This window comes from Triplophysa rosa, linkage group LG11 (genome assembly GCF_024868665.1).
Source record: "Triplophysa rosa linkage group LG11, Trosa_1v2, whole genome shotgun sequence".
In the NCBI taxonomy this organism is placed as follows: Eukaryota; Metazoa; Chordata; class Actinopteri; order Cypriniformes; family Nemacheilidae; genus Triplophysa; species Triplophysa rosa.
In genome coordinates this window covers 17,360,001-17,382,297 of record NC_079900.1, presented here as the reverse complement: position 1 = coordinate 17,382,297, position 22,297 = coordinate 17,360,001, and the positions used below count along the sequence as shown (strand labels likewise).

Below are 22,297 nucleotides of genomic sequence, written 5' to 3'. Positions count from 1 at the left end.
AATGTGTACCGGAGGAAGGGCTGGAGGCATGACATGACTGAGCAGACGGCCTTGTGGTCTGGGCTCCATGCTCATGATAACATATAATAGAAGAGCACTGTGAAATCATTTGGATATTTTATAGCCCCGTACAGTACATCTGCAAGCATACTGTATGTAAAAGAGTCAAACGTCTGCTTCTGCTGCACTATAAATAATGAGAGTAATTACAGCTTGCTTGTTAATCGAGGCTCACTCGGGCTGAGAAAGGTAATAATGATGATGAAATCTGTGGAGTGGAGGGTGAGATGCAGCTGTCACATGTTCATTACAGTGCGTGTGACTTTTCTCACCGCTGATGCTGAAAGGCACACGATCTCTCATCTCTGTCCTCTCAGCATGACCTGCACAGAGCTCCACAAAAGCTTACATTACACACCTGTCAATCAAAAATGTGCAAATAAACCTGTATCTGCATATTAAGGTGTGAAAAAAATACACGCTATATTAAGATGCTGGTTTAATGAGTGAAAAAAAATCTGCTTAGACCTCACCTTTTATCCAGTCAATAGATGCAAATTTTTAGTATGCTGATATACACTGTAGTCTTGGGACAATGGGTTGATTTGAGGCTCGGGAGAACACCTTGTCTTATGTTTAAACCTTTGTTGCGCTTATAGACTGATGCCTCTAACCTCAGAACAGAGATACGTGACCATCTGCCATTGCTTTGTGTTGCTATTTACGCACAAAGCTGTTTGACTGACGTTGTTGTGGGATAAACTTTACATGAACTTGCATAGTATTGTTCCTGTGGCTCAGCTGATCAGGAATTGTTTTATACTTACATTTAGTCATTTAGCAGACGCTTTTATCCAAAGCCACTTACAGATGAGGGAAACAATGGAAGCAATTGGAACAACATAAGGACAACAAAAAGCATAAGTGCAATAAAAGAAAACTGGTCTCATATAGCCCACTACAGTATACAGAGCTAAGTTTTTTTTTGAGAGAGTAGAAAAGAAATAGAAGTCAGAACTGATCAGTCAGGTGTTGACAGAAGAGATGTGTTTTCAGACGGTTCTTAAAGATGGCCACAGAATCTGCTGATCTTGTAGCAGCGGGCAGATCATTCCACAAGTGTGAAACCGATCCCGAGAAGGTACGTGAGAGAGATTTTTTACCTTTTTGGGATGGCACCACAAGACGTCGTTCGTTTGCAGAGCATAGGGATCTGGCGGGTATATAAATCTGCATTAGAGAGTGAAGGTAAGGGGGTGCCAAATCAGTGGTGGTCTTGTAGGCCAGGAGCAGAGTCTTGAATTTGATTCGGGTGACTATAGGGAGCCAATGTAACTTAGTGAAGAGAGGAGTGACGTGCGCTCTCTTCGGTTCATTGAAGACCACTCTTGCTGCCGCATTCTGGATCATCTGTAGAGGTTTGATTGTGCAAGCTGGAAGTCCAGCCAGTAGTGCATTGCAGTAGTCCAGTTTTAAAGGGGCAGGGGTTCCAACCCCAGGAATAAGATGCTAAGATCACACAAACTGATAGGATGTATTCATGGAATGCACTTTAAATTGGCTTGGATAAAAGAATCTGCCAAATGCATTCATTGTCGATGACACCTACACACTCACAGGCAGTATTGCTGTATTGAACTGAGTACAAACAGTAAGAGGCAAAGTAGACAGATTTAAACCATCCACACCATAATCTCTTGTAATCCTCAAAGGGCAATGTAACTTTGGCACACATACTGTACAACAACAAGGTTGCACTTAACCTGTGGTTTAAAACTATGCAATCCAACTGGACTGGACAAAATATCTTATTTTGTGTTGTGCAGATGAAAGAAAATCATACAGTTTTGGAAAGACATGAGGGTGAGAAAATGATAAACAAAAATGTATTTTTATACATTTCTAAATAGAGACCTGATCATACTGTCCTGTCAATCACCATGCAATACACCCAACTGCTTCCCAACCGCACCCCATTTTAGGATTCTCTGAAACTAAAAGCCCCGGGATCGAGCCCCTTCTTCAAAGATAAATTCACATACCATTTTTTTTTTCATTTTCATTAAGACCAGTAGGGCAGGTGAACACAGGAATTGTTTTATACAGTAAATTGAACCAGCTCTCAGCATCCACATCAAACTGAAGAAACCCTCTCCTCCGAACTATCATTTATTCATGCAGCAAGCTTTTATGATCTCTTGAAAGGGTCTGGAATGGCAGTGCAGGTTTTTAGCCAAATGGTCTCACAGTCGACGTTCCATAGATGTGGATTAGAGAACGGAGTGCATTTGGGCAGCTGGGGTGCTGAGTATGTTCTTTCAGACATGAGATGCAGTAGTAATAGCTGTGTAATGCCTATAGTAATCTCAGTGATGACATGAGATAGAGAGGTGTGAGAATAGCATGCTTTGTGTGAAGTGTGCAAAGTGCCATCTAGTGGCATTAAAGGCTTGCTCTTTCATCTTGCTTGGCACTTCATCACAGCTTGTCTCTCGTGGATTTATCAAAAACACATTATCGTGGCCTGCCACATTATCGTGCCATAAACTCATCCTTAGCAATGCTGGGTGTGTGAAGCAGGCACTTCAAAAGTCACTGAAGACTCTGGGATGGTTATTTCAGACTATTCCAGTTTCATATAATGAGACAAATATTTAGATCAACTACTAAATCTACAGAAGATCTACATTTGAGAAGTATTAGAGAGTTTTGGTATACATATTGTTGGAACATTTGTGTTTGTTATTATTCCGTTTACCATGTTCATACAGACACTATACTGGTTGTCTGTTACCCAGGTCTCCAGATATTTGTGTTGAGATTGATCATGGGGAAAAAAAACAATTTGACTGCTAATGAATTCATCATCAGTATATTACGGTTTGAGTTGGTCTATGGCGCAGTCTATTTTCAGTTCCTCAAAATAGCAACGCACCAGCGCAAATGCATTTGCTATTTAAACAACGTGGCGCAGGACAGGAAAATGAGAACTGCGTCGGGCGGAAACTAGCAAAAACACTTGCGCTGCGCCTTGCGCCGCGTTACGCCGGGTGTACAATAGGGCCCTAAAACTGTCAACTGTGTTCATTGAGAAAATTCATTTCAAAATATTTCAATGTCCTCAAAACAGATACCTGTATTTACTTGAAAAGCAAAATTTTGTTCAATATTAAAAGCTGTTTTTAGATAATAAAATATCCTAAATTAATATTTCGGATATTTCAATATTTTTTCTACCATATTGAGATTCGTAAAACAATTAAGGGAAAAGGCCATTTTTTTATCTCACACAATTTTACTGATTTTAAAGATGTTTCATTATTTATACCGATACGCGAGATAGAAATAGCAATTAAATCAACCCTCTTATATCACAGAATCTTGTGGTGTCTTTGTGGTTGCTATGTGATGTTTTGCGAGCGCTAGGAAGCAGCATTTCAAGCAGTGCCTCCAATCGCTGTGCCTCTCTCATTAGGTGTCTGGTAATGCGAGAATGCGCGTGCGATCGAGACTCATGCCTTACTTATGTGAGCATAAGAAGTGCCTGTGGAGGTAATGGTGCGAGCTCAGCTGGGCAGGAATGGCGAACGAAGTCTCCCGGGGAAGCACAGAGACAGTGGAACAGCTGCGGTCTGTGAGGGGGTTTGGCTGACTGACACCTCTGCAGGAAGATGGAACCTGGGGTTGGCTGCTGGGCGGTGGATGTGAGGAGAGGGCGGGCTGGCCAAGGTGCCCTGTCAGGGGCCCACTGATGGAAATTACCAGGGCCTGAAAGATGATTTCCCACAGATGGAAGACAGTGGCCAGCACATTTCAAAAAACATTTCAAACTTAATGAATAGCATGAGCGTGGAACATTTTGTATTCATCATGCTTCTCCTGGCTTTGAAGACATTTTTTCCTCACGCCTTATCTGATTTTAAAAACATCAATAAGCAACAGCAATAAAAATGCTAATTTGAAAGTTTCTCGAACAGCCGTTATCAAAATGTGTTAGCAACCGCCTGGTTCTCCTTCTTATTTTGCTCGGGAGCAATAACTTCCTCTGACATCTGCCTCACAACTCTTATGACACTAAAATCATAGACAGATCTTTATAAGCCTTTATACTGTATAACATGCATTATAAAGTGACGAGTCCATTTGGAAGAAATTGTAAATGACCCAAAAATAACAATTCTGTCGTCATTTATCATCACCCTCAAGTTGTTCCAAATCTGTATCAATTTCTTTGTTCTGATGAACACAGAGAAATATATTTGAAGAGTTTATTTCCAAAAAGAGATAACTCTGTTTTTAAAATGATATATCCAGTTTTTTTATTGAGCATTCCAATTAATATCAATCAAACTGCAGTTGGTTTGTTTTGATTTAAGCCATGATAACTAAAAAAATACAGCTAACTAACACAATAAAACTTAATAAAAAACATGATTTATTGAAGTCATCTCTTTTTGAAAATAAACTCTTCATTTGAAAGAATGCTTGTAAACAAACAGTTCTTAGCCACCACTGACTAATATAGGAAAATTTGCTTTATACATTTTTTTGTTCTGTTGAACACAAAAGAAGATATTTTGAAGGATGTAGGAAAAGCAAACAGTTCTGGGGCACCATTGACTACCATTGTCATTTTTCCTATTATTATTATAAGAACTGTTTGGTTACAAGCATTCTTCCAAATATCTTTCGCTGTGTTCATCAGAACAAAGGAATTTATAAAGATTTAGAACAACTTGAGGGTGAGTAAAGGATGACAGAATTTTTATTTTTGGGTGAACTGTCCCTTTAAATATTACAGCTGGGCAATTCCGTGAAAATGTCAACCTTACCACAAAAACTTTTTACCAGCGGTTTTTACTATGGTAACAGCACAGATTTTAACATTTGGTGGTTCAAATACCCATGTGAGATCTCTCTTCAAATTTGTAAAGCATTTGTTTTATTTTTAGTGCATGATTTTTCATAGTCAGGTAAGTGCCATTTTCAGGATTGTCACATCCATAACGCTACATATTCCTCATAAATGGACACATGAAAATGAATATAAAGTAACTATTTTATGTTCTATAAAGAGGCATCCCTTCTCCATTCATTGGGTATTATTGCTTCAGGATTGTGCATTTTATTTTATAGAAATCCTACAAAGTTTATCGTCTCCCAAAAACCGCGTCCTTTTTTGTCACATCCATAACGCATGTTTATTTCCCTTTTTTAAATATACATTTTTTTCATAGACTGACATTTTTTTATGTTTAGACTCTATCAACAAGGGTTCAGTAAAATATAAACAGATGGTTCAATATTACATAACAAATTCATTCTCTGAGCAGAGATCTATGAATATGTCACGTCCATAACGCAAAATGTCACGTCCATAACGCTGGAATTGCCCAGCTATAGTTGTGCTATTTTAAAAAAAAAAAGAAGCAGACTTTATGATGATGTTGCTTTTCATTCTTAATCTGAAATATTACTGGAATGTTACCTCGACCTACAGTTTATACAGCTCAAGTGCATGACCGAAAAATGGCCTTTACCAATATGGCCGGCGAGGGACTTTGCTTAACAAACGATGCTCTTCTTTGGCTACATTCTCATCCCTGTTCTATTGTTCCGGGTACCATTTCACTTCCTCTTCAGTCACTGCCCTCAGGAATATGCCATGTCAAATGATTTCATCTCAAAACGGGAGGAGAAAAAAACAACCTTATTTTCCAAAACAGCCATCTGGCAGGACAGCTTTCAATGTTTCTATCCACCTCCATCCAATTTCCCATTCCGGTCTCCGCTCCGCAGTCGCTACGTCGCTGCGGATAGATCACACACGCAGGAGCTGGAATATTCTGACAGGCCCAATGTCCTCACTGCCTCCGAATTCTCTGCGTGATTGATTCCATTTCGCCATCCAACATCCCCCCTCCCCAACGTCTTCGCATCATTCCTCCGCTCACCGCCGTCATTTGCTATTCATATTTCCTCTGCTCGGGGAAATGGTCTTTTCGCTTATCTCTTGAATTAAAGTGAAATAGATCATACATTGTGTTGAAGGTGCTGCCATTTTCAAGCTCTTGTTTAGCTGCCTTTACTGTATCTTTTCACCAGGAAGGAAATGGAACACAGTAAAGTCAAATGAAACAATGTACAAGACTGATTGCGTTCTCCTCTTTGGCTAGTGTTTCAAATCCACTATACTGTCTTTTTTCCTGTTGGAAGCCAGGCGGCAGAAAATGGCAGAAGGAATCATGTAGACTGGTTTTCAATGTTTTATAGGAAAATGAAAGCACTGCAGAATTTGAGATGAAACCCATGAATCGGTTAACCTGTGGGGTCTTATGTTAATGCATCTTCATCTCCTCACGTCAGAGCTCTCAAACTATCATCTCTGTTTATCCTTGACATGACAGCCGGGGGTTGTAAGACATCTCACCACAGTGAGCACACAGCTCTCATACAAACATCATACAGGATTACCTTGGCAGAGAGTAAAATGGACCACTTAATAAAGAAAATACAATCAATTTATATTCTATATTAATTTTTCCTGAAGGTTTTATTTGCAGTCACTTTGGATGCATAAATGCATATATGTATACTTAACAGATGCTAATGTAGTAGCAGTATGGTGCTGCTTTCGTTTGTACTGATGCTGATCTGAGGTTAATATTTGTCGTGGTTAAGAGCATGCTAACAATATACATGGGTTCAAATAGCCAGATTCTCTGCCCACAACCCATTCTGAGTTCACGTGGCGATTTTGAGGCTTTAAAATATGTTTCCATGGCAGCAGAACAATGCCTTTGCTTTCTTTTCTGCCGTGTCATGTTTACGTAAGAGGGATTCCTTATGCGGGTTCCTTACGTTTTTCAGTAATTGTGTCCAGTACTACAGGGCTGTAAAAGGTTGTGTTCTAACAAACCATTTACACACTGCCTGTATTTACTGCACTTCAAATGGTTTGGCAACCACCGTACATCCTCATTCAGAGTAAAGCACATTCATCTATGACTTCTTAAACTAATACTGAACTGACACAACAGGAAAAAAATAACACATAATAACTTTTCCTATGCATGCTGCTTCATATTCCAAATAAAAGAAATGCACTTTTTAACTTTTCTGTTCTTTCAGGCCTAGCTACTGCGATTTGGTAATTTGGTCAAATCATTCATTTTTATGTTAAGACTTCAACCTCCATAACACATGAGAAGTATCAACCGAAATTAAAAGACACTGTTTTAAATACTGTTTTAATTTTGTTCTGTTGAACACAAAAGAAGATATTTTGAAGAATGTAGGACAGCAGTCAATTCTGGGGCACTTTTGACTAAAATTGTCATTTCTCCTTGTTTGGTTACTGACATTCGTCCAAATTTTGGAACAACTAGAGAGTGAGTAATTCATGATTCATGATTTTTGGGTAACCTGTACCTTTATTCCGAGATCTAAACATTACTGTTTTTATGGCCATAAATAAATATAAATACATTTTCTCTAGTGCTGTCAATCGATTAAAAAAATTAATCTGATTAATCAATTTTCTTTCTGTGATTAATCACGATTAATCGCACATAACATTAATGTTTTTTAAAAGACTTTTACATTCTAATAATTTCACATTTAATCTCCAAATTAATGTAGAAACAGATTTCTTTAACAGCATCATTTTATGAATGAAAGGCAATTACATTAAATTCATATTTTTTTCTTTATTTTAACATTAATTATAGCTGTTCAACATTGAAGTACAGTATAATTGAGAGCTATCATGTTTAATATGTAGGAAATATACAGAAATTGAATGAACACTTAAAAAAATATACAGAAGAATTCTCATTAAAGCTACAAAACACATTGAATTCCCCTTTTCTTTTGTTCTTTGATTAACATTAATGACAGGAGTCACAGCAGCAGGTTTAAGAATTCAGCCCCTTTAAAAGCTGCCACTCTACGCAGAACTGGCACCTTTCGCATTTTCCCATCTATTTGCATTCATTTAAGATTTTATTTTACACGTTGAAGTCTGTGCTTACGAACAAACAACAGGCTTTCTGGCATAATCTTGTGTGTTTTTGGACCTTAATATGTTGCGTTGTCTGACAGATTCTGACAGAGATTCACTGACGCAGCCTTTAGCCCGTTACTGTATACACCAGACACCGCACTTAAATGGTTTAAAGGCCTTTACATGGATAATAGCGTGATTATAAAATGTAACGCAAGGCAAAGGATGACAAAACAAACGGATGCTGCATTAATTGGGTTTAATATTTTTAACGCATTAATCTGAAAAAAATCATCGCATGCGTTAACACGTAAACATTGATAGCCCTACTTTTCTTTTAGCATATTCAAAATACTCAAAATAATGTATAATAAAGTTATTATTTTAATTCATTTAGTCCGTCAGTCACTTACTCACACTCCCATCACTAAAATGAGCTGCACTCTTAGAAAAAAGGTACAAAAGCTTTCACTGGGTTGGCACCTTTTCAAAAACACATTTGCACCTAAATAATGCATATGGTAAATCAAATGTAAATACAGGTATTGATACCAAATGTATTCACATCTGTACCTAAAAGGTTAATATTAGGACCTTTTAAGAGGGTACCGTCCCAGTGATAGCTTGTGTACCTTTTTTTCCGAGAATGTAGAAAATTGTATTTCTCCTAATAGTAAACAACCCATCTGCACCATAAAATGTTCTTAAATTCACTGAAAAGTTCTTATCAAGGCCGTTTCAGGTGCACAGGGCCACGTCAACTTATTAAGCTGCGTGTCATCCTTTCTCCATCTTATTTGGACCAGAGCTGGCTGATGGTGTGCTGTGGGCTTCCATGTGCTGAGTCAGCAGTGGGAAAGGAATCAGCTCCCATCCTCTTGCCTGAAGCTGCTCCACACAAAGGCCACAGCACCGAGCACTGGCTTGATGGTCTGGAAAATTGCATTAAACACTGCAGGTCTTACTCTTCTGTCTATCACCATAAATATAAAACATATACACATTCCATAGGACTGCAAGATTAAAACAAAATCATTGATGCTGATTATTGCCCTTGATGTTGTCATCTTGATTATTACTTTCAGATATTAGAATACATTAAAGTGTTTTACACGCTACAAAACAAGATGAGAAGCGTTTATTAATTATTTTATTACTGTTTTATTGCTGTTTTGATTCTTAAGGAACACAAAAATCAGTTATTCAAACGGGAAATATATAGAAAACAATCACAGAACATCCAACATCACTAAAACACTCAATAGCTTCGGGTTATACATTAGTCTGACAACTTTACATAATGAATCTCTTTCTTACAGCGTATCTGTACACGGTTGTTAATGATAAACTTTGTGAGCGTGGCGCATTTCAGTAGAGCTCATCTTCAGTGGTGAATCATTTAAACGCCTCGGATTGGCCAGTATTTTCATACGATGAACTTGATTGGCTGTAATGCTCAAAGCTGTAGCAGAGAAAAGACGCTGTCATCCATATTCGTTCATTTACACCCTCCGTCATAGCTAGTTCTTTATTATGCAGGGACCGTTTGTCCCCTATTATTTTCAACCCTGATGTAAACAATGTATGTTGGGAACCGATACTATCTATTAGAGCCTAACATTAACTTACACAATGAAAATGTTTAGGAATCCTAAACCCAAGGCTAGAGTGAAACTTTAAAATACGATGCTTCCTTCATGTGCATTTCTAAAGTTTGTATGAAGTGCACCTGCTTAGAATGATCAAATAAATCTCTCCCAAGATATTCATCAAAGGTTAGAAAATGCTGGGAAACTTTACATTTACGCAACATAAAGGTGTTACGTTAGAAAGTAGGTAGATAACACTATAATGGTATGGTTCAACAAAAAAACTTGCCTGTCTGAGTCTGACTTGAAATGGCTCAAGCGTGTACGTTTTAATATTCCATTTGTTTAGCAAATTGCAGAGATCCATATGCTTCTTTTCTATCTTAAAAACAAATCTCAGATTTCGCACTGTACAATCCATCACACAACCACTTTTTTCCTTTATAAACAGAGTAAAGATAGCGGTAAACGCTGCTATTACTTGCTTGACTTTCGTTTGCGGAGACGTCACGTGCACTGCCGCGGAGCATCAAAATAAAAGCTTTGTTCAACGAGAGGTGAAATCAGATGTCAATCAACATAAGTAGCCAATCAAAATTTTGGGTGGCACCCAGGGTGGCACCCAGGGTGGCCAATTGGATTTCAGGGGTGTTCAGTGCCACCTTGGACCCCCATCTGGCTGTCTGTTTACAACCTGACTACTGTCACACTGTACTACTGTAAGCTTAATTACCTTCGCTGAAAGGAGCCCTTCAAGGTTGGCAGAATGTGGCGTTTAAAAGTAAAGTGTGTCATTTCTTGTAGTCCCAGCCTAAACTACTGCCACCTAGTGGAACTACTGTTGATCTGGTTGGTCATGATTTTACCCTTCTTGGTGGAGTCAACCTAGAAATAAAGGTGTACCATTGTCTATGGTTGAGTAATATGAACAGTAATGCTGATACTAGTTCAGCATCTTTTGTCCGATCAGATTCAAGGACTGCAACTAATTGTTGTACTAATATAAACATTTGAGGGATCAGAAAAGGTCTCTATATGTGTTTTAGATACTCGTATAGCAGAACAATATAACATTTTAAATTTCATAAAAGACCCCCTGGCATAAGTTTTTATTGGACGAGATGAAAGCGAGAAAAGGGTGATGATCGTTGATATGGTTGGTATAGTATCGAAAAACTGTGCTAATACGAGGTGGCAGTGAGTGCACTTTTTAGGGCGCAAATATTTATGTTTATGTAAGCTTTTTGTATAACACAGTTTTTACATGTGATATCTGAAAAGTATTGTAAAATACAGCATTTAAATATTCACATCCTCTAGTTGGTAAGCAATTGGGACTGAACCCTTGTGTCCCTTGTGAACCGCATGCGTTTACACCGATATCACAAGGTCACTTTTAAGCAGACCATAGGGACGAAGTCATCCGTTGCCCTTCAGTTTACATTCTCAGGCGATGCCAATGGACATGAGGAAATAAAAGGCTTTGTCCCGCAAACAAATGAATCCAAAGCCCCTGATTCGGCACAACGCCTTTCAATTATCAGCAAGGTAATGCTAGATAAAGATAATTAGTGTGCAGGGCCCCAAGGTTGTCTGCGTTCTTGACAGCGACTTTGGGGGCCAAACTTAAAAGCCGGACTTGGAATTGCGTCTCTCCTGTCATGAAAGTCCAACTCCCCACACACAGTGAGGGTCTGGTAGGGTCAGGACCATTGACACTCAATTTCAGCCGGTTCTTCTCCCGTAATTAACGTGCAACGCTAATACCATCTGATACAAATGAAGCACGCCTCCCGCCTGCTTCTAATTCTCTCTCACTCGACAGTAATTCAAGGGTTCGATGTACCGAATGTCCTCCTTTCCCACGAGAGCCGGTTTCATTACGACTGAATTGTTTCGGCACTTCCGAGCCCCTTCTCTTTTATGTTTTCCTGTGACACACGTATGAATTGGAAATTACTTCAAATAAGCAGCCGGATAACATCATAGAGAGACAGCCTCAGAGGAACACAGACACCTCCAGAATGTTGAAGAAGGAGAAAAGTGAGGAGGCGGAAAGAAAGGTGGGTGAGGAAAATGACAATGAGGACAGGGGTACTTAGGTAATTGAGGGGCAGAGAAAGGGGCTGACAGGGGCAGATCGAGGCAACAACAGGGAGGTTGTGATGTGTAATCTGATAAGTCTTGGGTGGTGAGATCGTTGCAGTGTACTGTATATACGTGGAGGACCAACAAGCACCACTTTGTTTAGACTGATGTTCTCATCACAGAGTGTAGAACCCCAAGGGCTCGACGTAGGAGCACAGACGAATTCTACTCCCTTTGGTGTAACAGGATTTCCGGCCACTAAAAGTTGTGTAGCTCACCGAGCTACACAACAAATACCACACTCTAACACCATATATCTGAAACTCAGATCCTTATATGTATAGATGTTGTTATGATTATTTCAGTGCCAGTTGTTAGTATTCCAGAGCCAAGCCACATGCTGGCAAATATCACAGGTCAAGAAAAACTGTATTGCTCATGAGAAGCTCAGAAGACATACTGTAAATAAGTTCTTACTTTTGTGCTACTTCAGTATCAACCTTTCCCTCAAAAGTTTTCCTTAAAGGGATAGTTCGCCCACAAATTAAAATTCTTTCATAATTGACCCACCATCATGACATTTCAGAACTGTATGACTTCTGTAACTGTATGATTCTGCAAACCACAAAAGAAAATATTTTGGAAAACGTTGGTAACCAAACAAGTTTGAACCCCACTGACTTCAATGGACACAAAACCACTGAAACATTTCTCAATCTTCTTTTGTGTTGCACAGAAGGGTGATAGAATTTTTATTTTTTAAGCAAACTGTCGCTTTAAGACAAATGAGAATGCAAACACTTGAGACAATTGTCGACCTTGCGGTTCTAGTTTAAAGTTACAAAATCGATACTAGCTTTTGTATTTTTGTATAGCCTACTAAGAGTGTGCAGAGTGTTAGAAATTGTTGAGATCCCTTGTAAAACACTTGAGGAGCTACACAAGAGATTGCACAGATTAGAATTTTCACTTATTTTAAAATGTGGTAAAATTGTCAAATCACAGAAATAGACTGCAAATTTACATCAGGTATAAATACTGTATTATTTATAATATGTATTTATAATATACTAAATAACATGACAAACATCTACATTTTATTATATGTAAATGTTATTTTACGTTTTTTTTTCTGGCAGCCTAGCTGCTGGAATATTGCTGTTTTCTCAGAAGAAGAATCCGAGAAGACCTAATCAAAACTCTCCATTTGATCTTCAGTAAATCTCACTGCTGTCTAAGAGAAACAAATGAGATTTCACAGGGTCTCGTTTGACTTTTCTTTCCTATGGGAGGAACTGCTACAAATGAAAGCTCACGGCCCTAAATGGCCAGAACTAATGAACACCTCATAAACGCTTAATGTGTGCTGAAGCCTTTTGAGTTTATCTACCACTGTCTCATTAGGTCGTCCACAGAGAACAATAGACAAGCCATCACCAAAATGTCACCCAGACCAGGGAGCAGCAGTGAGTTTGAAGACCCTACAACACACATAGCCTCTGCTGGACCATAGAAACTCAGGTTAATGAGAAACGGACAGTGTTGAGATGAGAGCTAAGAGGGTTCCCTGTAGACACTATTAGGATTCGTTTCTAAAGCTCATTTCAAGGAGTAGTACTGTTTACCTGAATAGCATGTCCATGTTGTTAATGGGAACCATTTTATGAATAGTTGCGAGAGATGCAGTATGTTTTTAAGGAGCTTGAGGCAACAGCTTGAGAAACGACGTTTGAATATAAATGATGTCTTATCCATGGACACTGTAACCAGAGCTCTGTTTTAAGTTTAACAATGCAAGTGGCTAATCTGATTTATACCAGCTTTGTGGTTAAACCAGTGTGTCTCTAACTGAAGTTAGATAAACTGTCTAAGTAATATTAATGAGTTGAGTCTATTGGTTTAACTAAAGGGGGTTCCACCTCCACATCCTGCTGAGAGAAATCCTGGGTGAGGTTATGCATGCTGCTGGCCTTTGACATTTTGTTTGCTTTCAAGGTCACAGACTGAGGAGAGTGGACTTTGGAGAGGTGTCCGCTTTTTATTTCTCTTAAAAATTACTTTTCTTAAAGCCATCAATCACTCTAACGGGCTTTTTTCACTGATGGACTTCTCATATTCATTTCATGGACGTTTGAGTTTGGTAGGTAACGTTTTTAAAGAAGGAGCTTTCTCTTTTCATGCTCAGCTGGAGACTAAGCCGATGAGGAACTTCATTACTTTAAAACCCTCCTGGTGTTCCAGAGTGTCTCAAACTACAAATATCTCAAACTAGAACTAATGATTAAAATAATGATGATGAGGAAGAGGATGACCAGGATGTGAGGGTGAGAGATGATGATGAAGAGTTTGATGAAAATGGTAATGCACTTTTACACCGTCACACTTTTGTGGTAATTAGTCCCACTGGATTGAGAGACTTAAAGTAATAGTTGACCAAAAAATAAAAATTCTGTCATCATTTGCTCACCCTTTTGTCAAACCTGTGACTTTCTTTTTTCCGCTGAACACAAAAGAAGATATTTTGAAGAAGGTTGCTAACCGGCACCCTTTCACTTGCATTGGTTTTGTATCCATACAATAGAAGTGAATGAGCGCCGGTGCTGTTTGGTTATCAACTTTCTTATCAAAATATCTTCTTTGTGTTCTGCGGAAGAAAGTCATGCAGGTTTGCAATGACAAGAGAGTGAGTAAATGATGACAGAATTTTTCATTTTTGGGTGAACTATCCCTTATACATGTCCATTTAAACTGTAAAAAACACTTGAATTTTGAAAGCAAAAAGAATTAGTAAATATTATGATATTAGATCTATAGACAAAAATATAAAGTAAAAATGTAATGCATGAAAACTACACGCAATATTAAAAGAATAGAAAACTGCTTGAGTTTAGTTCAATGGAATGAAAATTCTGTTATTATTTATCACAATGCCAAATCCGCATGCTCAGTCTCCATTTCTTCTTTTTAGTGTCACTATAATTTTGACTTAAACACCATATGTGAATTTCAGTCCTAACACATTTGCTTTATTCATCCTGTTTTCAGTATCTATCAGTATATCGTCCTGTTTTATCTAGAGGGAGCTACTTCAAAAGCCGGTCCAACCCAAACTATGGCCTTGTCACTGCATAGCACCATTACTGATGTGAAGGGCTCTGGTCACATCCACGCAGGTTTTGCGCTCCAACCAATTTCACATCCATCCAATAGCTCTTGCCAAGCAGCTCCTAACACATGGCTGTGTGTGCTCCTCCTCAGGCGCCCTGAAAACAAAGTCAATTTCTGTATCCACGCCTGCCAGCAGCCACTAATGGCATATGCAGAGAGAGGTCATTAATATGTGTGGATTAAAATGCAGAATAGACTGATGAGAAGGCAGAAACATGTGGGAGGGGAGACGGTACTGCTTGGCTTAGTGTTTGAGTTCAGTATAGTGAATTTTGATGCGAATTGTTCGCAATTCACAGTGAATGCCAAACAGACGAGGCTGAATAACAATTCCATAAAATCTCTCCCTAAGGGCTCATTCAGACCCAGACAAAACACGCAGAAACAGCGGCTACTCTTTGACTCAGAAGTCAAGATTTCACTACAAGTTGGCTAGCGATCAAAATCAACAAAAGCGACTTACTATTCAAGCTATACTGTATATTTCATCTGCAGTTGTTTTTTTTCCGTTTGTGGTTGACAGCTGTGGTAACTGTTTACTGTTGTTGTGATAAAAAAATTCTCCTTTTGTGTTCTGCAGATTAAAGAACGACTTGTGTAGTGAATTTTGGTTAAACTAGTCCTGTAATGAGCAAATGAATGGAGAATAGGGTTGAATGTGTATGGTAATTTGAAAGAGATTTATTTACATTACTATAACTAGCTCTCGTTAATTATTCATGATAAATTCATGAAGTTATAAAACCTTTCGGAATAAACCAAGTGTGAATGCTGCATGTCTTTCAATGATAACTAAGATGTTAAACTCTTGCAATAACAATGTTGTTGAATATTAGTTTGTTAAAAGTAAGAAACTTTCAATAAGAAAAATACCATGAAATAATGGGGTGTTACCATAGTATTATTTAAGCATACTAATCACCTTTACAGTAAATTATTAAGGATTTTACTTTTTTGTGTAAAATATGGTGGGATAATTCCTTTGCTTTAAGGAAATCAGAGGATGTGTGTTTTGTTGGTGCTAATCTTTTTAACATCTGACTTTAACTTTCATTATAATAGACATGACCTCTGCTGTCTGAGAAAAGACAGACCATACAGTGAAAGGTCAGCTGACCAAGAATATGACCTCTGACCTTTAAATGCTATTGATGGATCTGATTGGTTGATGGATTGATGCTGTAGCTTCCTTTACCAAGCTGTCCTTCAGGTCTTCTTGTCCAATAAAGAACACATCCACCTGCTGAGATTCTTGCATCTGTGACACCTCTGTGACGCTCTTGTGTCAGCGGCTGCCACTCTGGACAGCAGGATACCAGCACAGGCTTTAGGATTATACCATTCAAAAGGCAGTGCTACACAGAGAAGCTGTCTATCAGCCTGTCGCATACCTGTCCTGTCGCTTTCTAAACAATCTTGGCGAAAATACGGCCCGTGGGCAGGAGGTTGTGTGGAACTTTGGATCACGCTAATGTTTTTGAGCTTGCTTTTGAGCAGATATGCTGAGTCTCGGCAAATATTAGAAGCTCTCTGGGGGAGGTCTTATATTTTAAGGACATTTGCAATTACCTCATTTTCCCTACTGTTCAAACTTCTGTTATTGTGGTATTTTACAGCCTGACTTTGCCTTAAACAGCTGACATTGTAAAAATCGGCAATCTAATGGAATTGCGGGCTAGCTGTGTTGGACTCCTCATTCATACCTACAGTGTTTATAATAGTGATTTATAACCACACGCAAGTCAAATTCTTATTTCAGTGCAGTTTAGTGGTTAGTGTTTTGAGAAAACATACATTAAAGTACACATTTTCATGAATACATTAACACACACTTTTATCCAGCGCAACTTTTAGAGCATTTAGGGTCCAGCCTATGCATCAAACTTCTGATCTTGCCATTGCTAGCACCCTGCTGCGCCAGTTCAGAATTTATGCATGCAGATTATGACAGTTCTCTTTCCCAGTTTGATGAAACAGGCAATATGTATCAATAATAAATCATTGCAATGTTAATGTAATTTCATGAACGTACAAAGAGAAAGAATCAAGTCTCAAAGCGGAAACAGTGGTGTCTCAACACAGCAACTACTGTATGAACAAAAAGCATGCAATGTCTTTGTTCATGCCATTAGCCACAATCATAATGATTTTGGCCTCGATAGAAAAAAATGAATAGTTCAACAAAAAGAAGTAATTTGTTCATCCTCATATCATTCAAAACTTATATATGACTTATTCTTTTGTGTCCATACAATGGAAGTCAATGGGGCCAATGTTGTTTTGGCTACTAACATTCTTCAAAATATTTTTTTGTGTGTGAAACATTCAGCTAGCTTCTTTTTTTATTGAAGCTGACTTTTTTATAGTACATTACATAAAACAACACATAATTATTGTATCCACAAAAAGGTATGATGACATCAAACATAAATTTGCAGCCCCTCTTATGAAACCCCCCATACACACTTCCAGTGAGTGATGCTAATTAAGACATATTTAATCAGAAGCTTTCCTGACACGTCATTTATGATTTACACCAGAGCACGATCTTACGCCTAGACCTAACACATCGCTTGGGAGGAACCCAGGCATAACCCAGTAAAAGCCAAGCCTTGATCCACTGCCTACCACAGAGAGCTTTATGAACCATGAACATGTATGCACATGGGAAATGTTTCTTTCCTCTTCAATGAAAGCATGACCTCCTTGCATAATTCACTTGTGTATGGCTTGAGTGAAATGCAAATCAGCCTCACAGTAATGGCAAAACATACTCTCCTTCTTTCAGTTATTGGGGCTTTCACAGAGCTGTTATGTCCTGACATGGCTTACAGGGGGTCAAGCAGATACAATTAAAATGAGTTTTTACCGCTATGGAAATCACTGTAAGAATTCAATATTGTGCCAGTCTTTGCTTGTAATTCCTCCATCTAGCGAAGAGACTTTCAGGAGCTTTCACCAGCTTTGTGGAGACACAACACTGTAATGAATGGCTTTCATTTTGTGCTGGCGTTTTTATGTTCTTTTCTTACATGCAGTCCCTGGATGTTCTGTATTATGGCATAGTTGTATTCATATTAGTTGGATAATGTTGGTAACATGCATTACTTGACATTGCTGTGATGCTAAAAGAGGACAAAAGGGGCTTTAGTTACAGGGCAATATATCGGTCCTTTCCTCTGGCAGTAAAGCTACATCAGGATCATTCATAGCACTCAGGTTATTGGAAGCGCACACACACACTGAAAAAAATCCTATTATATCTATTGTTAGGGGAAGATGTGCAGTGGAAAAAAAAACTTTGCTTTCACACCAGTTTCCATCCTCTCTTAACTCACAAAATTATGTGTGATACAACCAACATTGCTTATAGCTGTCTCAATGTGGATTCAAAGCCTGTCAGGGATAAATGTAAACTGAAGCATGCTTTTCCCCTTGTATCTGCTGCCCTGGGGGGCTTACCTGCTCTTTGTGAGGGTAGTGTGTTTCAGAGAAAGAGACCATTCCCATGTGATTTCCTTTTCTCTTCAGAGCTAAACATAAATGAGTAATGGGAATAAGCTTACAAAAAACTTCAGAGTTAAAGCATCTTGTAAAGTACAGAATTCCTCTCATACTTCTTATAATTTCACCCTAGTTCACATAGAAAGCAAATATTTGACAATTTACATTGTCTTCTGTTGGGCTTTTGGTCTGTTTTTTGAAGGATACTCCGCCATAAAAGGAAAATTCTGTCAGGAATTACTCACCCTGAAGTTGTACGATAACTCTGGGACCTACGTTCATCTTCAGAACACAAATCTGCGCTTTGAATATCAGTTACGTTGCTGTCTATAGAGAAGAGGTCCTAGGGTTATCGTACGACTTCAGGGTGAGTAACTCATGACAGAATTTTCATTTTACAGTGGAGTGTCCCTTTACGCAAAAACTACTTTCGAACTTTAATTAACTTTCAGTGTGAAATGAAGTGTCCAGAGGGAAAAAATTCTTCCCAAATTGAGCACTGCTAAATTCTTCCTAACTATGCTATTTGGTGCTTAAGAAAGTGGTCTCAAAAGTTTTTCACGTGAACATTTTAAAGGACAAAGTGTAATTGATCTGCTTTAGCTCCTGAGTATTGACCCTTTTCACTTTGACAGTCTCAGAGTTAATGGTGGGAGAACATGGACACTTTTGTTTTCTTTTGGCTGTCAGTTGGTAATTGGCCAATGGTTTTCGATAATAGCAATATGTCACAGGAACAGCAGGGAGCTGTTTAAATTGTGTCCAAAATATATTGATGTCAGCTTATTCTCTACATTTTAACAGGATTGATATACTGTATTGGTGAGATATTTGAGCAATAAACTATAAAGGGATGATATATAACAGGGTTTTCGTAATGTTTGCCATATGATGAGTATAAACTTCATATTGAATATTGCTTTTCAAATGTAAAGACTTTGTGATCATCAGCTATTGCTTTCTTCTTCTTTTCTCTTATCTAGGGTGCACCTCTGGGCCCATAAATGAGACTAAAATGGTGGATGAGAAGACGAGACAAGAGGATGAAAGCCATCAACAATGCTGTACTCTCGGGAAATAAGCACAGGCCATTTTGACTTGGTGAAACACTAAGACCCAGCACTACCACTCCACTATAGTGAAAATCTCTCCATTGGAGACCCAACCTGTAAATGCATAAGCTATGATCTTTAATAAAAGGCTTGACATTTCAGTACAAAAACCCTCAACTCATGTGAAATAATTATCTCGACCAGACACTGGACTTTTCCGTCCCTTGGCTGAATCAAGGGATAGGGTTTTTTACCCTGCCAGAATACTGTGAGGTTCCATCCAGCCTATTAAAACTCAAGTGGTACCCCAAGCTGGTATTGCTCATGGCTTCCAGGAGGGCTTCAGGAGCTTTTTATGGAGGCATGTTGAAGAGTGCCTTCTTCTGGTCTGTGGCATTAATCTATCTGACTCACATAGCTGGAGTAAGGGGGGATTGCTGGCTTATAGAAGGAGAAAAGGGATTTGTATGGTTGGCTATTTGCAGCCAAAACCAGCCACCTTATGAAGCTATCCCTCAGCACATCAACAGCACCATAGTGGACCTTCGTTTGAATGAGAACAAGATCAAAAGCATCCACTACTCTGCCCTTAGCCGCTTTACCAACCTAACATATCTGAATCTGACAAAGAATGAGATTAATTATATTGAAGATGGGGCTTTTTCAGCCCAGTTCAATCTACAGGTTCTCCAGTTGGGCTTTAATAAACTGCGGAATTTAACAGAAGGGATTCTCAGGGGTTTGGGCAAGCTGCAGTACCTCTACCTCCAGGCCAACCTGATTGAGACTGTGACACCCAATGCCTTTTGGGAGTGCCCAAATATAGAAAACATTGACCTTTCCATGAATCGCATCCAGGTGCTAGATGGGTCAACATTCACTAGCTTGACTAAGCTGACCACCTGTGAGCTCTACACCAATCCTTTCCATTGTTCCTGTGAGCTCTTGGGGTTCGTCAAGTGGCTCTCAGTCTTTCCCAACAGAACGAGTGAACGGATGGTGTGCGATTCACCTGTCGCAGTCTCTGGCTACAGTCTCCTAAGCCAGAACCCAAACAATCCAACGTATCGTAATGCTCTGCATATGCTGTCCACTGTGTGCACGGAAGACTATGTGACTACATACATCCCTGTGCCTCCTGAGACCACTACTTTCCCTCCAGACTCAACACCGTGTGGGCTGGAAGACTGTCCATCTGGGACCGAGCCTGAGGAAATCAGCATCAGTCCCACTTACATAGACTTAGATGTGAAACCAATCATGAAACTTAAGCAGGTGACTCACACAAATGCAGTAATCACTGTTCAGATTCCTTACCCCTACAAGAAAATGTACATCCTTGTACTGTACAACAACAGCTTCTTCACTGATATACAAAATCTCAAACGGCAAAAGGAAGATATTGAACTGAGAAACCTGAAACCCCACACCGACTACACCTACTGTGTGGCTTCCATAAGAAACTCCTTGCGTTTTAATCACACCTGTTTGACTCTATCCACAGGGCCTAGAAATGGAAAAGAGAGAGTAGTTAGCAATGCAACAGCCACTCACTACATAATGACTATCTTAGGATGTCTGTTCAGTATGGTAATCGTTTTAGGCATTGTCTATTATTGCTTACGGAAAAAGAGACAGCAAGACGAAAAGCACAAAAAGGCAGGCAGTTTGAAGAAAAACATCATTGAGCTTAAATACGGTGGGGAACTGGAAGGTGGGACAATTTCCAGGATGTCCCAAAAGCAAATGATGGCTGGGGAGAGCATGACCCGAATGCCCTATCTACCCTCAGGCAGCGACATGGAGCAATACAAATTGCAAGATATAACTAACACGCCAAAAATGGCCAAAGGGAATTACATGGAAGTGAGGACAGGGGAGCATCCAGATCGAAGGGAATGCGAGATGTCAATGCCTAGCAACAGCCAAGGCTCTGTTGCAGAGATCTCAACAATTGCAAAGGAGGTGGACAAGGTCAACCAGATCATTAACAATTGTATAGATGCTCTAAAATCTGAGTCCACGTCCTTCCAAGGGGTGAAATCTGGTGCGGTGTCAACAGCAGAACCTCAGTTGGTCCTTATTTCAGAGCAGCCTCAAAGCAAGTCTGGATTCCTTTCACCTGTCTACAAGGACAGCTACCACCACTCTTTACAAAGACATCACATATCAGATGCCTCTCCAAAGCGCCCGAGTACAGCCACCGGTGGTCCCATTCGGAGCCCAAGGCCTTATCGCTCAGAGTCTAAGTACATCGAGAAAACTTCACCCACTGGGGAGACCATTCTGACTATCACACCCGCAGCTGCAATACTAAGGGCAGAAGCAGAGAAGATTCGCCAGTATAGCGAGCATCGACATTCCTACCCTGATTCCCACCAAATCGAAGAGCTGGAAGGACCAGACAGCCGGAAAACCTCCATCTTGGAGCCCCTGACAAGGCCTCGGCCCAGAGACTTGGCTTACTCACAGCTTTCTCCCCAGTACCACAATCTCAGTTACTCGTCTAGTCCTGAGTACTATTGCAAACCGTCGCACAGCATCTGGGAGCGCTTTAAACTCCATCGCAAGCGCCACAAAGATGAGGAGTATATGGCCGCAGGCCACGCCCTGAGGAAGAAAGTGCAGTTTGCTAAGGATGAAGACCTGCATGACATTCTAGATTACTGGAAGGGAGTGTCAGCTCAACAAAAATCTTAATTCGGTTTTTGTCTGTGTCTTTTCACTTTTGATGGACTACAAAGAACAGGACAGAAATGAATCCTAATAATCTAGTGAAATGTGGATAAAAAATTACAATTTAGTGAAAAAGGTTTGTGTACCAAAAGATGCTACTTAAAGCAACAAGAGGAGAATATATTGCAAATATAAATATATATATATATATATAT

General features: G+C 39.3%; 1 protein-coding gene across 2 annotated transcripts in view; it reads left to right on the top strand.

Moving 5' to 3' along the window:
* Positions 1 to 22,264, top strand: part of elfn1a (extracellular leucine-rich repeat and fibronectin type III domain containing 1a) — an 88,572-nt gene extending 66,308 nt beyond the window's left edge. For both annotated transcript variants that reach the window (XM_057345146.1, XM_057345147.1), the window contains exon 3: positions 19,338 to 22,264. In XM_057345146.1, coding sequence (XP_057201129.1) covers positions 19,731 to 22,106 — 2,376 coding nt within the window. In that variant the 5' untranslated portion in view covers positions 19,338 to 19,730 and the 3' untranslated portion in view covers positions 22,107 to 22,264. The remainder of the gene's footprint in view (positions 1 to 19,337) is intronic.
* The last annotated feature ends 33 nt before the right edge of the window (positions 22,265 to 22,297 follow it).